This window comes from Rana temporaria, chromosome 10 (genome assembly GCF_905171775.1).
Source record: "Rana temporaria chromosome 10, aRanTem1.1, whole genome shotgun sequence".
Lineage (NCBI taxonomy): Eukaryota > Metazoa > Chordata > Amphibia > Anura > Ranidae > Rana > Rana temporaria.
In genome coordinates, this window is record NC_053498.1 from 111007645 (window position 1) to 111024697 (window position 17053).

Here is a 17053-nt window from a genome sequence, read left to right on the forward strand (position 1 = left end):
GGGGCACTTTGCAGGCGCTATTTTTCGTGTTATAGCGCCTCAGTGTGAAAGGGGTATTACAGTTCTGACATCCACACCAAGACTAGGAAGTGGGTCCACATCCATGACCCCAAAATCACTCGTCCCCCCCCCCGTTTCCCGGCCTGTCAGGCTGAATGCTCGGATAGGGGTCTGGTATGAATTTTGGGGACCCCACAGTTTTTTTTTATGTCATGGGGGTCCCCATTAAAATCCATACCAGACCCAAAGGGCCTGGTATGCATGATGGAGGGGCGACTCCCCACATTTATTTTATATTACCAGCAATGTTTTCCATGCAGTGGTCAATGGGGAAGCCTGTTAATAGCTGATGACTTATCCGTTGTTAAGGACGCTGCTGCCACCTTAGCAACCAGCTATTCACTGTGTCCTGATTGGGCAAAGCTTTGCCCAATCAGGACTTAGAATGAACTTCAGTGCATTGTGGACCCCGCAAATGGTAAAGGTTTTATGGTGGCCGCAGTATACACAAACATTGGTACAGTTATAAGACACTGTGGTGTGTGTGACACTATCACCCCCCACCCAATGGAGGGTTGTGGGGTGCAGTCCTCTGGGAATGGAGGGCCTGGACCCGACACTGGTGACAACACTCCACAAATACCCCTCACACATGTATGACTCCATCCAGCCTCCGTTATTACACTCCGCTCCGGACTCAATACATGTCCTGTGTGTCACATGATTACCTGCACAGCAGCTCGGTCTAAACCCCGCCCCCCACCCTTCTCCGCTCTTATATAGAGCTCCTCCTCCTCACCGCCTCATACACCTGAACGCGATCCCCCCCACCGCCCCGCCCAACTGGGCTCTCCGCTCCCATGTGGGCGGGGTGTTCCCGGCGTCGTGACGCGCTACACCCAGACAGCCAGTGAGTATTCAGCTGCTGGGAGGGACGGCAAGCGCTGCCGCCTGATTGGCAGGTGATTCCAGAGCGAAGCTCAGACCGGCTCGGAGGCGTGACCTTTCTTAAATATTCTATGAAGGGGCGGGTAGCGCCGCGTTATGTGGTCATGGTGGGTGTGATGGTGGGAGGGGCTATGAAGTCCGGGAGTTACAGGCGCTTACTGGGGGTGACCGGATCTGTATGAAGCAGGCGAGCCGGGAGAGCGGATAGCCCGGGACCCGGAGCCGGTCATCGGTGCTGGAGGAGGAAGAACGGGACCGGTCCGCCTTGTGAGCCGAGCACATAGGCCGAGCGGAGAGCTGACATGACGTCCCGCAGGTAGGAGAGAGCCATCCGGAGATACACTCATATCCCCCGGGGGAGGGGGAGCGATCATCACTGTCCATTCATTACCCAGCCCTGTCATCATCATCATCACTACTACTACTACTCCTCCTCTCATCATCATCACTACTCCTCTCATCATCCCTACTACTACACTTCTCTTCCCTCCTACAACTCCTCTCATCATCCCTACTACACTTCTCATCCCTACTACTACACTTATCATCCCTACAACTCCTCTCATCATCCCTACTACTACACTTCTCATCATCCCTACTACTACACTTCTCATCCCTACTACTACTACTACTACACTTCTCATCATCCCTACTACTACACTTCTCATCATCCCTACTACTACTACTACACTTCTCATCATCCCTACTACTACTACAACTAAACTTCTCATCCCTACAACTCCTCTCATCATCCCTACTACTACTACTACTACACTTCTCATCCCTACTACTACACTTATCATCCCTACTACTACTACTACTACTACTACTACACTTCTCATCCCTACTACTACTACTACTACTACTACACTTCTCATCCCTACTACTACTACTACTACTACTACACTTCTCATCATCCCTACTACTACACTTCTCATCCCTACTACTACACTTCTCATCCCTACTACTACACTTCTCACCATCCCTACTACTACTACACTTCTCATCATCCCTACTACTACTACACTTCTCATCCCTACTACTATACTTCTCATCATCCCTACTACTACACTTCTCATCCCTACTACTACACTTATCATCCCTACAACTCCTCTCATCATCCCTACTACTACACTTCTCATCATCCCTACTACTACACTTCTCATCCCTACTACTACTACTACTACACTTCTCATCATCCCTACTACTACACTTCTCATCATCCCTACTACTACTACTACACTTCTCATCATCCCTACTACTACTACAACTAAACTTCTCATCCCTACAACTCCTCTCATCATCCCTACTACTACTACTACTACACTTCTCATCCCTACTACTACACTTATCATCCCTACTACTACTACTACTACTACTACTACACTTCTCATCCCTACTACTACTACTACTACTACTACACTTCTCATCCCTACTACTACTACTACTACTACTACACTTCTCATCATCCCTACTACTACACTTCTCATCCCTACTACTACACTTCTCATCCCTACTACTACACTTCTCACCATCCCTACTACTACTACACTTCTCATCATCCCTACTACTACTACACTTCTCATCCCTACTACTATACTTCTCATCATCCCTACTACTACACTTCTCATCCCTACTACTATACTTCTCATCATCCCTACTACTATACTTCTCATCATCCCTACTACTACACTTCTCATCCCTACTACTACACTTCTCATCCCTACTACTACTACTACTACTACTACACTTCTCATCATCCCTACTACTACTACACTTCTCATCATCCCTACTACTACTACACTTCTCATCATCCCTACTACTACTACTACTACTACACTTCTCATCATCCCTACTACTACTACACTTCTCATCATCACTACTACACTTCTCATCATCCCTACTACTACTACTACACTTCTCATCCCTTCTACTACTACACTTCTCATCCCTTCTACTACTACACTTCTCATCCCTACTACTACTACACTTCTCATCCCTACTACACTTCTCATCCCTACTACACTTCTCATCCCTACTACACTTCTCATCCCTACTACACTTCTCATCCCTACTACACTTCTCATCCCTACTACTACACTTATCATCCCTACAACTCCTCTCATCATCCCTACTACTACACTTCTCATCATCCCTACAACTCCTCTCATCATCCCTACTACTACACTTCTCATCCCTACTACTACTACACTTCTCATCATCCCTACTACTACTACACTTCTCATCATCCCTACTACTACACTTCTCATCATCCCTACAACTCCTCTCATCATCCCTACTACTACACTTCTCATCCCTACTACTACTACACTTCTCATCATCCCTACTACTACACTTCTCATCATCCCTACTACTACACTTCTCATCCCTACTACTACACTTCTCATCATCCCTACTACTACTACACTTCTCATCATCCCTACTACTACTACAACTAAACTTCTCATCCCTACAACTCCTCTCATCATCCCTACTACTACTACTACTACACTTCTCATCCCTACTACTACACTTCTCATCATCCCTACTACTACTACTACTACTACACTTCTCATCCCTACTACTACTACTACTACTACTACACTTCTCATCATCCCTACTACTACACTTCTCATCCCTACTACTACACTTCTCATCCCTACTACTACACTTCTCACCATCCCTACTACTACTACACTTCTCATCCCTACTACTACACTTCTCATCATCCCTACTACTACTACACTTCTCATCATCCCTACTACTACACTTCTCATCCCTACTACTATACTTCTCATCATCCCTACTACTATACTTCTCATCATCCCTACTACTATACTTCTCATCATCCCTACTACTACACTTCTCATCCCTACTACTACACTTCTCATCCCTACTACTACTACTACTACTACTACACTTCTCATCATCCCTACTACTATACTTCTCATCATCCCTACTACTATACTTCTCATCATCCCTACTACTACACTTCTCATCCCTACTACTACACTTCTCATCCCTACTACTACTACTACTACTACTACTACACTTCTCATCATCCCTACTACTACTACACTTCTCATCATCCCTACTACTACTACACTTCTCATCATCCCTACTACTACTACACTTCTCATCATTACTACTACTACACTTCTCATCATCCCTACTACTACTACACTTCTCATCATCCCTACTACTACTACACTTCTCATCATCCCTACTACTACACTTCTCATCCCTTCTACTACTACACTTCTCATCCCTACTACACTTCTCATCCCTACTACACTTCTCATCCCTACTACACTTCTCATCCCTACTACTACTACACTTCTCATCCCTACTACTACTACTACACTTCTCATCCCTACTACACTTCTCATCCCTACTACTACTACTACTACTACTACACTTCTCATCATCCCTACTACTACTACACTTCTCATCATCCCTACTACTACTACTACACTTCTCATCATTACTACTACTACACTTCTCATCATCCCTACTACTACTACACTTCTCATCATCCCTACTACTACACTTCTCATCCCTACTACTACTACACTTCTCATCATCCCTACTACTACACTTCTCATCCCTACTACTACACTTCTCATCATCCCTACTACTACTACTACACTTCTCATCATCCCTACTACTACTACAACTAAACTTCTCATCCCTACAACTCCTCTCATCATCCCTACTACTACTACTACACTTCTCATCCCTACTACTACACTTCTCATCATCCCTACTACTACTACTACTACTACTACTACTACACTTCTCATCCCTACTACTACTACTACACTTCTCATCATCCCTACTACTACACTTCTCATCCCTACTACTACACTTCTCATCCCTACTACTACACTTCTCATCATCCCTACTACTACTACACTTCTCATCATCCCTACTACTACTACACTTCTCATCCCTACTACTATACTTCTCATCATCCCTACTACTACACTTCTCATCCCTACTACTATACTTCTCATCATCCCTACTACTACACTTCTCATCCCTACTACTACACTTCTCATCCCTACTACTACTACTACTACTACTACACTTCTCATCATCCCTACTACTACTACACTTCTCATCATCCCTACTACTACTACACTTCTCATCATCCCTACTACTACTACTACACTTCTCATCATTACTACTACTACACTTCTCATCATCCCTACTACTACTACACTTCTCATCATCCCTACTACTACTACACTTCTCATCATCCCTACTACTACTACACTTCTCATCATCACTACTACACTTCTCATCATCCCTACTACTACTACTACACTTCTCATCCCTTCTACTACTACACTTCTCATCCCTTCTACTACTACACTTCTCATCCCTACTACTACTACACTTCTCATCCCTACTACACTTCTCATCCCTACTACACTTCTCATCCCTACTACACTTCTCATCCCTACTACACTTCTCGTCCCTACTACTGCTACTCTCATCCCTACTTACTACCACTACTCCTTCTCATCACCACTACTACATTTCTCATCACTACTACACTAATACTACACTTTTCATCACTACTACTCTACTACTGCTCCCCTCATCCCTACACCACTACTACACCTTACCCCCCCCCCCCCCACACCAATTCTACACCTTGCCTTCCCACATTTGCACCTTACCCCCCCTCTCCCCCCCATTCTACACTTTACCCCTACACACTACTAGAGCTGCACGATTAATCGTTACAAAAATCGTGATCTCGATTCATCCCCCGAGTTTGCTGATTCTTTCATAGAACAAGTGGAGAGACTTCTCTGCTCACTCAGCTGACAAAAGAAAATATCGGGCAGTCTGCCAAGTTCTTAACGGGAAACATTGTAACTAATTCTTCCTTCTTGGATCAAAGGGATAAACTTCTGTGTGTAACAACATGAAACATTGTAACCAATTTCCTTCTCAGAGCAAACTTCTGTGTGTAACAACATGAAACATTGTAACTAACTTCCTTCTCAGAGCAAACTTCTGTGTGTAAATGCAGGAAGTTTAACCACTTGAAGTCCAAATCTTTTTTTCTGACACTTTCTTAAGTTAAAATCAATATTTTTTGTTCGAAAATTACTTGGAATCCCCAAACAAATATATATACAGTGCCTTGCGAAAGTATTCGGCCCCCTTGAACTTTGCGACCTTTTGCCACATTTCAGGCTTCAAACATAAAGATAGAAAACTGTATTTTTTTTTTTTTTTGAAGAATCGACAAGTGGGACACAATCGTGAAGAGGAACGAAATTTATTGGATATTTCAAACTTTTTTAACAAATAAAAAACTGAAAAATTGGGCGTGCAAAATGATTCAGCCCCCTTCAGTTAATACTTTGTAGCGCCACCTTTTGCTGCGATTACAGCTGTAAGTCGCTTGGGGTATGTCTCTATCAGTTTTGCACATCGAGAGACTGAAATTTTTGCCCATTCCTCCTTGCAAAACCTCTTGAGCTCAGTGAGGTTGGATGGAGAGCGTTTGTGAACAGCAGTTTTCAGTTCTTTCCACAGATTCTCGATTGGATTCAGGTCTGGACTTTGACTTGGCCATTCTAACACCTGGATATGTTTATTTGTGAACCATTCCATTGTAGATTTTGCTTTATGTTTTGGATCATTGTCTTGTTGGAAGACAAATCTCTGTCCCAGTCTCAGGTCTTTTGCAGACTCCATCAGGTTTTCTTCCAGAATGGTCCTGTATTTGGCTCCATCCATCTTCCCTGTCCCTGCTGAACCACCTGAGGCCCGCGCTATAGCCGAATGACGGCTACAGCGCGGACCTGAAAATCCTTTCCTCGCTCCCCGCGCGCGCAGCGGGGAAACTCTGTGCTGGCCGTGTCCCTTGGACACAGCCAATCACAGATCGCCGTGAACGGGCAATCGGAGTGGCCGTTTGGTAGGCGATCTGTGTGGCCAATGAGAGATGATCTCATATGTAAACATATGAGATCATTTCTCATTGCCGGCTGTCACAATGACAGCGTCCTGTCAGGGAGAGAGGAGACCGATCTGTGTCTCTTGTACATAGAGACACAGATCGGTCACCTCCCCCACAGTTAGAACACTATTAAGGGTACACATTTAACCCCTTCCTGACCCCCTAGTGTTAACCCCTTCAATGCCAGTCACATTTATACAGTAATTGGTGCATATTTATAGCACTGATTGCAGTATAAATGTGAATGGTGCCAAAAATGTGTCAAGTGTCCGATGTGTCCGCCATAACGTCGCAGATCGCCGCCATAACTATTAAAAAATAATAATAATTCTGTCCCCTATTTTGTAGGCGCTATAACTTTTGCGCAAACCAGTCGCTTATTGCGATTTTTTATTTTTTATTTTTTTTACCAAAAATATGTAGAATAATACGTATCGGCCTAGACTGAAAAAAACGTTTTTTTTTTTGTTTTTTTTTAAATTGGGATATTTATTATAGCAACAAGTAAAAAATATTGTACCGTATTTATCGGGGAATAGCGCGCTCCCGCGTATAGCGCGCACCCCTAAAGTTGCCCCAATTCCTGTGGAAAAAAGATTTTTTGTACTTAGTTTTGGTGTCTTGCGCGGCGTCCATCGGCGGCCTCGTCGGGGTCCGGCGTCCGTCTGCGGCTTCGGGTGTCCTCTTCGTTGGGTCTGGCGTCCTTCTGCTGCGTCCTCCCTGCTTGTTTATAGCGCAAAAAATAAAAACCGCAGAGGTGATCAAATACCACCAAAAGAAATCTCTATTTGTGGGGAAAAAAGGACGTCAATTTTGTTTGGGAGCCACGTCGCACGACCGCGCAATTGTCAGTTAAAGAAACGCAGTGCCGGAAGCTGAAATTTCACCTGGGCAGGAGGGGGGGGGGGGGGGTGTATATGTGCCCAGTAATCAAGTGGTTAAGAAAAGCAGGCCCAAACCATGATGCTGCCACCACCATGTTTGACAGTGGGGATGGTGTGTTCAGGGTGATGAGCTGTGTTGCTTTTACGCCAAACATAACGTTTTTCATTGTTGCCAAAAAGTTCGATTTTGGTTTCATCTATCCGGCAGTCTTGATGAACCTTCCTCCATGTCTCCTCTCTCTCTCTCTCTTGTAGTCTAAATATTTCTCGTAAATATCTTCTATTTTCCTGTTTTATTCTCTGCACTCTTGTCTCTTCCCTGTTTTTTCTTCTTTTTTTTTTTTTTTGCTTTGCTATTTCCTCCTCACATCATCTCCTTGTCAAAGCTCTGTGTACTGTTGTTCCCCCTCCTTTCCTTTGCTTATCCATCTTCTGGCATTTACATCCTTCAATCCTGTCTTGGATTACATTTCCTTATCCTTTTCTGGATGGTGTGAGTTGCTTTGAAACTTCTGTGTTTTTGGTGGCTTGTGAAAGCAAAGAAATAACTTTTACTAGCAGATGGTCTGATGGCAGGATGTGTTGGCAGAAGTTGGTTTGCAATTGGCAATTCTATTTCAGATATATTATATATTTCTCCTGATACTGCAGACAGACTTGGGGAATGGTGGGGCAAAACTAACTGGTGCGAAAAAAAAGGTCTTTGGGCCAGACCCGGAAAAAATTTCACCCAAAACAAGGAGCTGTCCTTGGGTGCCAGGGAGCCGGCCTTGGGCGCCAGGGAGCCAGCACACACAATCTGCATAGTTAAAAGATGCCTAGTTTAATTACAAAAAAATAAAAATAAATGCGTAGTTAGTGTATGTAAGCCTGGCATTTAATGTCTTTTCTCCTTGTTGATCTGTTAAATGCTCCAATAAAAGAACATGTTCTTATAGTTTAATAAGCGTGAAAAAGAACCATTGATCCTGCCTGAAATCCACTGGTAACTTTTAGTGCACCTGTTGCACTGAAATCTCGATCAGTGTTAATATTCCTGTAAGCCTCTGTAAACTACAGAATACCTCCCACCTATGTTTTTTTTTTTTGCAATACTTCTCTTGGGGATCACAGGAGTGCAGTTCCTTCTGCATTCCCGTGACCCGTTTTCAGCTAACTACGGGCTAAAGTTTGCAGCTGGCTGTAGTCCCTCAGCTGAGCCGGGCTCAGGAAAGATCCAGACTTTACAGTCATGATCCACCCAGATGCCTGCCTCTCCTGCACTCTCCACAGCCCAGAGCTTTAGTTGGCGCTGGAGGGGCAGAGCAGAGAGCCAGTGACGCGTTTCTTCAACACGTTACTTCCCCTGAGGAAGTTGCGTGTTGTGCCGAAACATGTCGGGCGGAGAGTTTTGGATGACGTCCTCACCTTTGTAGGGATTACGGCATGCAGTATCGAATATCGTCCGAATATCCTGAAACACATTGTAATGCTGTTTAACTGCTTGCCGACCAGCCGCCGTCATTCTACGGCGGCAGGTCGGCTCTCCTGGGCGAGAGCACGTCATACTACGTAGGCTCTTTGAGCCGCCTCTAGGGGCGCGTGCTCACTCCCGTGCGTGTGCCCAGCGGGCGCGATCTCTGCCGGGCACACGCGATCGCTCGTTACAGAGCGGGGAGCTGTGTGTGTAAACACACAGCTCCCGGTCCTGTCAGCGGGGGAAATGCTGATCTTCTGTTCATACAATGTATGAACAGAGGATCAGTGTTTCCCCTAGTGAGGCCACCCCCCCCCCCCACAGTAAGAACACACAAGGGACATACTTGACCCCTTCCCCGCCCCCTAGTGTTAAACCCCTTCACTGCCAGTGGCATTTTTATAGTAATCCAATGCATTTTTATAGCACTGATCGCTATAAAAATGCCAATGGTCCCAAAAAAGTGTCCGAAGTGTCCGCCATAATGTCGCAGTACCGAAAAAAATCGCTGATCGCCGCCATTACTAGTAAAAAAAAATATTAATAAAAATACCCCCTATTTTGTAAACGCTATAACTTTTGCGCAAACCAATCAATTAACGCTTATTGCGATTTATTTTTTTTTTTTTTTTTTTTTTACGAAAAATATATAGAAGAATACGTATCGGCCTAAACTGAGGAATAAAACATTTTTTTAAATATTTTTGGGGGATATTTATTATGGCAAAAAGTAAAAAATATTCATTTTTTTCAAAATTGTCGCTATATTTTTGTTTATAGCGCAAAAACTAAAAACCGCAGAGGTGATCAAATACCACCAAAAGAAAGCTCTATTTGTGGGGAAAAAAGAACGCCAATTTTTTTTGGGAGCCACGTCGCACGACCGCGCAATTGTCTGTTAAAGCGACGCAGTCCCGAATCGCAAAAAGGTCTCTGGTCTTTGGGCAGCAATATGGTCCGGGGGGTAAGTGGTTAAAGTGGTGTATTTATGCACAAGTGAAAGTGAGTGAATTATAAATTATTTGCAGCAATAAATTGTTTTGGAAGGTAAAGTACTATATAGCCTTTTCTTTTATGGTGATTTGTTTGCACCATATCCTGTAGGAGCAGAGGAAGAGAGAGATCTGTGTGTAGAGGAGAGATCTCTTATTATGGAATGAGTTAGATTGTGTCCATTTAGTATGCATTTATGATTTTACATTTTGTGTGTAGATCGCTAAGAAAAAAAAAAAGTGAGGGCACAACCGATGAAGAGTGCAATATCTGGTGTAGCTGTACGTGGTAGCCAATCGGCTTCTAATGTCAGCTTGTTCAATTAAATAAAACCTGGAAGCTGATTGGTTTCTATGCAGAGCTGCACCAGATTTTGCGCTCTCGTGCTTTAGTAAATTACCTGTGTATTGTATATGGACACCATTTGAATAATATAGAAGCATAGATGATGTGATGTTATGTTTCATAGGGCAGCTTTTTTTGTATTTGAAAAGTTCTTAAATACTCTTTCAGTTAGGCCCCATTCACACCTCAGCGTTTTGTAGATTGAAGCTCAAAGCTCCAAAACACCAGAGCGGAAAAAAATCAATAATTCTGTATGGATTTTTTTCTCCACTCCAAATCGCCCGAAGCTCAAGCGTTGTGGAGGTTTTATTTTTTCGTAGCTCAAATTGGGCAGATTTTGGTGTTTTTTTATTCCCTTTAGAAATTGATGAAAATGCATGATTTGCGTGTTTTTTTCTGCGCTTTTGTGTGATTTTTTTTTTTTTTCTGCTCAAGTGTAAAGGGGGAAAAAAGTTATATAGATGAATGTAAAATAAATACACAAAACAAAAAATCAATAAATAAAATGAATTAATATGTAATAATAAATTAATAATTAACCCCTAACTTTAAAAAAATCTTAAATTATTAATGATGATAAACACCCAAACCTGAACAAAAAGAAAACAATTATTTTGTGTAAGGATGATTATTATTATTATTATTATTATATAATAGGGGTTTATTACAAAAAATAAAACCATAAATAAAATATTAACCCCCTTACCCTTAACAAAATAAGTAAATAAAAAAAAGCTGATGGAAAAGCTAAAAAAAAAGATGATGTAACAGATAATCACGTTCTCTATTAGCTAATAAAAAAAAAAACACCAAAGCTTAAAAATGTGTGAAAAAAAACACCAAAAAGAATGCTCAAAGATGCTACACTCAGGTGTAAATGCAACCTTGAAAGAAAAACTGTTTGTTCTGTTAATTTTGAACAAACTTTGAAATCATAATACAAAACAGACTTATTTTACTAGTAGAGCAACTTTACAACTATACAGTATTGACTGCTGGCGTTTTGTCAGGACACGTGGTGCCGGGTTTGCCTAACAATAGCCCCAGCATTTTGGTGTCCACCTCCTCACCAGCAATACTTCCCAATGACCCTGTCCCCAGGAGGTTGTTTTCAGTTGCCACGGCTAGCCATACTTGAGCCAAAAGCCTGCCAACTTCCTCTGTATGGCTACATGCACACAGGGCATTTCCCCCCCCCTTCCTTTTAGAAGCTAGCACAGCTTAAGAAACGTGCCTGAAGCCGCGTTTTGTATACATTTTTGGTGTTAATGCATTTTATTAGCCAAAATATGAATTTATTCTGTTCATTAGACTGCATTAACGCACGCACATGTCTAGTGTTAATGCACGTTTTTGTTTTTTTTCGCCTAAATGCTGCTCTTCTGAATGTGCAGTTGAAATGGCGACAAACTATGGTACTTAAAAATCTCCATAGGCGACGCTTTAAAAATCTTTACAGGTTACCTATTTAGAGTTAGAGGAGGTCTAGTGGGAGAATTATTGCTCTCACTCTAACAACCGCGATCCCTTGCATGTGTGGTTTGAACACTGTTTACATATGTGGGCATGACTTATGTATGCGTTTGCTTCTGCGTGCAAGCAGGGAGGGACTGGATGGATATATATATATGGATGGATATATATATATATATATATATATATATATATATATATATATATATATATATATATATATATATATATATATATATAATATATTTTATATTATTATTTTTTTTTTTTTTTTTTTTTTTTTTTTTATAGTTTTGTTTAAAGAAAATTAAAATAATGTGTGTGTATTTCTTTCATTCATTCATTCATTCATACATACATACATGCATACATACATTTTTTTTTTTTATATCACGTTTATTCCTATTACAAGGAATGTAAACATCCATTGTAATAGAAATAAGCATCCTCTTTATTGAGGGATCTGGGGTCAAAAAGACCTCAGATCTCTCATTTACCTTCAAAAAGCAAAAAAAGTCCATCCCTTAAGCATGTGAGGCAACGTTGCTATGGTCCTCCAAGGGCATAGAGTCGAGTGGGGGCCATCTTGCACTCACTCGACTTCCTGCCCGCCCCTCCTTCAAATCATATAGTTTCCGCCAAATTTTAATTTTAGTTTTTAGTTAGTCTTTTGACTAAAATCTAATGGGTTGAGTTAAATTTTAATGCATTTTTTTTTTTTTTTTTTTTAAGAACTGACAAATATTTATATATTCCTGGAGTAAAAATTGAATAACATGTTTATTATTTATGGTAAAAGGTTTGGACATGCGCTACAGGCATAGATTTATCCGTTGTGATATACATTTTATTTAGTTTTTAGTCATCTGAATTGTTTTAGTCGATTTAATTAAGCTGACAAAAATATTTTAGTAAACAAAATTAATACTGGTCAAGCGGTTAAAAGGATAGTTCACATTTACCACAAAACTGCCTGTGCAGATAAGGAACATCCTGTAGATAAAAACTGTGCAGCTCTGACTAAATTTTGAATGGTGCCCTTTGGTGTAGGTCATTTACAAACCTTATGAAGCCTGACTGGAATATTCCCAGGACATTGCTTAGTACTCCCAGGATGTTACTAAGTGAGGCCTGGTCATCACTGCTCACCTTCCACCATCACAGGAGTGAGCTCTTCCTCTGATTCAAACCCCCTCACATACACTTTCTCTCCCCTGAGGTGGTAGCTCTGAGCTCAGCATTTGAGATCTCACCCCTGTGATGGGGAAGGTGAGCAGTGATGACTAGGCCTCACTTGGCAACGTTATGGGAGTATTCCAGTCAGGTGGTATGTAAATGGCCTACACCTATAGCAAGGGCATTATTCAACTTTAGTCTGAGCTGCACAGTTTATCTACAGATGCCCCTTTTCTGCATAGGCAGTTTTGTGGTGAAGGTGAACTAACCCTTTAAGGCTGCATTCACACCTGAGCAGAGTGATTTTAAGGCATTTGTTTTTGTGTTTTGCAAGTGTTAAGCATTTTAGGCCCCATCCACATTTTGCGTAGCGGGAATGCATGTTCCCTCTCACAATTCTGTGTGGGCAATTTTAATTTTTTCACAGGATTCCACGCGTCGCACCTAGGGCTGTGAACAAGCACCATTGAAAGAAATAGGATTTTGCTTGTTGAGTATCCTGGAGTTTTTAAGCAGAGTATCATTTAGGACAGGACCTGGGGTGTCGGGTACAGCTCCCTTTTCTATTATTGTCCACATGGAGTAGAGGCCTTGCACAAACAAGTGTCAACACAGAGCGCTTGGCGCATTTGCCCAATGGATGTCAAAAAGGCTCCACACAGGACATAAAGCTTTCATATCTCAATTAACACAAACTCTCAGCACATTGTATGATTTTCTGTGTTGCTCAGAATCGCGCTCCATTCTCTTGAATAACTCTGATGATCCTTTGTGGAAACATTATTAGTCTTGTGTCGCTGATCTGTGGGGGGTTTTTATTTTTTGTTTTATGGAATGTTGTATATTGATTAAATTGCTTGGCAGCAGGTAAAGCATTTGGGCTGAAGTGGATTTTTGAGTGGTATTCAACACAAAAGCAATCCTTTAATATATCACAGTTTTACCAATTCTTACATGTGATGTTTGTATTATTTCCTTTTTTAGGCTTTCTTCTATTTTTCATTTCGTAATCCAGCCAGCAAGTCTGTTTTTCACAGCACAAATTCCCAGCAGAATGTATCAGTTTACATGGATGAGACAATTCACTCCTCTCCCCCCAGGATTACAATGGTGCTGTCCAAAGGTGCCCCCTTTACTCCTTTGTCCAGAGCCGTGGTCTCCAAACCGTGGCCTCGGTTACAGTTTCCCAACGACCACAACGGTGGGGGCGTCCTTCCTCCCAACGGTGGGGGCGTCCTTCCTCCCAACGGTGGGGGCGTCCTTCCTCCCAACGGTGGGGGCGTCCTTCCTCCCAACGGTGGGGGCGTCCTTCCTCTCACTGACATCAATGATGGAACATTGTTTTCTCCCACTTATGCCAGGGCATTTTTTACTCCCACTGGCCACAGTCCGGTCCCCCTAAAGTCTGAATGACCATAAACTGGCCCTTTGTTTAGAAAGTTTGGAGACCCCTGTTCTAGACGCTGCTCTTCTATTATGCCTTTAAACGCCTGTGGGGGCAGCAGTCATTCAAATGCTTTTTTTTTGTATAACGTGAAAGATTTTACACCGAGAATCGTGATCTTTATTCTAAGCAAAAAAATCGTGATTCTCATTTTGGCCAGAATCGAGCAGCTCTACTTGACAGTTATTGTCTTTTCACAGCTTGTGCCCGTGGTTGTCAAGAAACACAGACATTGGCTGAAGCTGATTGGCTGAAGTCAATGTGTGGCTGTTTTTTTACCCAACTCCTTTGACAAATGTCAATTCAAAAATAAACTATTTTCACGCCGGTTGGTGGCAGCAAGGCCACCCGCAGATTACATTTTGCCCATTCAGCAGGAAATGGATGAAATTCAATCCGATCCCTTGATGGGCAGTTTAAGAGGGGGTTTCCTGTCACTTCCCATTGTGTCTCCTGGAGAGGAACTGGACAGAATTGTATATTTTCCCAAATTTTACTTCCACTGCACTGACAAGCATTTCTGGAGGTTATTGTCACTGACCCAGATACTAGGGGTTGATATTGCATCAAATGCCGGTCCATGCATTTGGGTATGGTCGGGATCTTTTCGGAGCCTTGACCGGCTCTGTGACGTCAGCCGACAGTGGGCTAAAAACAGGTCACAGGAGTGCCAAAAAAATGTTTCTTGCTCCTTTTAACCTCTTTCTGCCAGTGTTCATTTTGGCACAAGATTTCGATTTAGTCTTAGGACTAAAATAGCATTTTAGTGTTAGTCCCATTTTAGTCTTCTGCAATTGTTTGTCATAATTAGTCGACTAAGGGCTCTTTCACACGGATGGCCCGTTCAGGTCCGCCTGACATTTTTTTTTTTTTAGGCGGACCTGAACGGGCGCTCCGTGCTCCTCTATGGACCCGCGGATGTCAGCGGTGACATCCGACCCGCTCCGATCCGCCAAAGTGTGACGGAGAAAAAAACTACTTTTCCATCCGTCTGGCGGATCGTGTGAACACGGACACACGGTCCGTATTAATCCGATCCCCCCGATAGGGGAGAGCAGAGAAAAGACACGCCCTGTCATCCGCCGGCTCAGTGGGGATCAACGGAGCGATCCCTGCTGAGCAAGCGGAGGTTCACGGGGCTGATCATTACTGAGCCGCCCCGTGTGAAAGGGCCTAAATCTCCAGTAGATTTTAGCCGACTAAAACTCATTTTAGTCATCTAAAATCTAATGGGTGTGATTAAATTGTAATGCATTAGTTAACATTTCTCTACAATTTCCAAACTCTTTTTATATACTGCTGGAGTGAAGAATTTAATATGTTATGAACATTTTACAGTCAATTTTCAATTTAGTTTAAGTCTTAGTCTTTTGACTAAAATGGCATTTTCGTTTTAGTCCCATTTTAGTCTCTCTTGACTAAAATGCCATTTTAGTCATCTCAATTGTTTTAGTCGACTAAAATAGTATTTATTTTGTCGACTAAAATGTTTTAGTCGACCTACATTAACACTGCTCTTCGCGTATGGGCTTTCACAATGAGCAACCGCATATATGTAGCCCTATGTAAAGCAAAACTGTACTGAGAGCACACGTCCTGCGTGCTCTCAGTACAGTCACCGGCGGAGACCGGAAAGCTCCTGGTGCATGCTTGTGAGCTCTCCGATCATGTGACAGCCAATCACAGCGGTCGCATGACCAAAATGCCTGCCTCTGCCTCTCAGCATCTCGAACTTATTCTTAAAGGGCCGGGGAAGGGGGTTAAAATGCCTGCAATGTACATTGATCGCTAGAAGTAATTTATTTATTTTTTCCCAACAACAGTTGAGAAGCTACTCCTTTAAAAGGAGCCAGCAGTCATAGTGCGAAGCACTTGTAAAAGCCTGCTGAATCCAATGAACGCTGACATTTCTGGGTGGTATTGGCTGATTGATATGACTGGAGTTGTTCTGAAGCGTCTGTCATTTCTGTTGTGTTTTGCCATTGTTTGAAATGAAGAGCTATAGTTATGCAGCATCCAGCATGTTATTATGCCAGCTATGCTTCTCTCTAACCACATGATTGCATTGTATTGTGTTCTGTTATGTCGTGTGTTTTTTATTTTATTTTTTAAATATCAAATAAAAATACAATTTCCACTTTCAGCTAGAAATGGAAAGCCTTGCGTGCACGCCGACCTGCTGGACCTCAGCCAAGCAGCACTGAGGTTACCATTGATTCCAGCCGATTGGCCTTCTACAGCTTGAGGCAGCCAGGTCTGTGAAGCCCATTAAAGGTAAATGGGTTTCCGGGGGCCGAGCTGCTCCGCGGTAACAAGCGAGTACTGATCAGAGGTTCCATCAATGTGGT

General features: G+C 42.5%; 1 protein-coding gene across 1 annotated transcript in view; it reads left to right on the forward strand.

Moving 5' to 3' along the window:
- The first annotated feature begins 1062 nt into the window (after positions 1–1062).
- Positions 1063–17053, forward strand: part of LOC120915454 (tyrosine-protein phosphatase non-receptor type 11-like) — a 184084-nt gene continuing 168093 nt past the window's right edge. Inside the window, exon 1 of the mRNA XM_040325985.1 lies at positions 1063–1264. Coding sequence (XP_040181919.1) covers positions 1251–1264 — 14 coding nt within the window. The 5' untranslated portion in view covers positions 1063–1250. The remainder of the gene's footprint in view (positions 1265–17053) is intronic.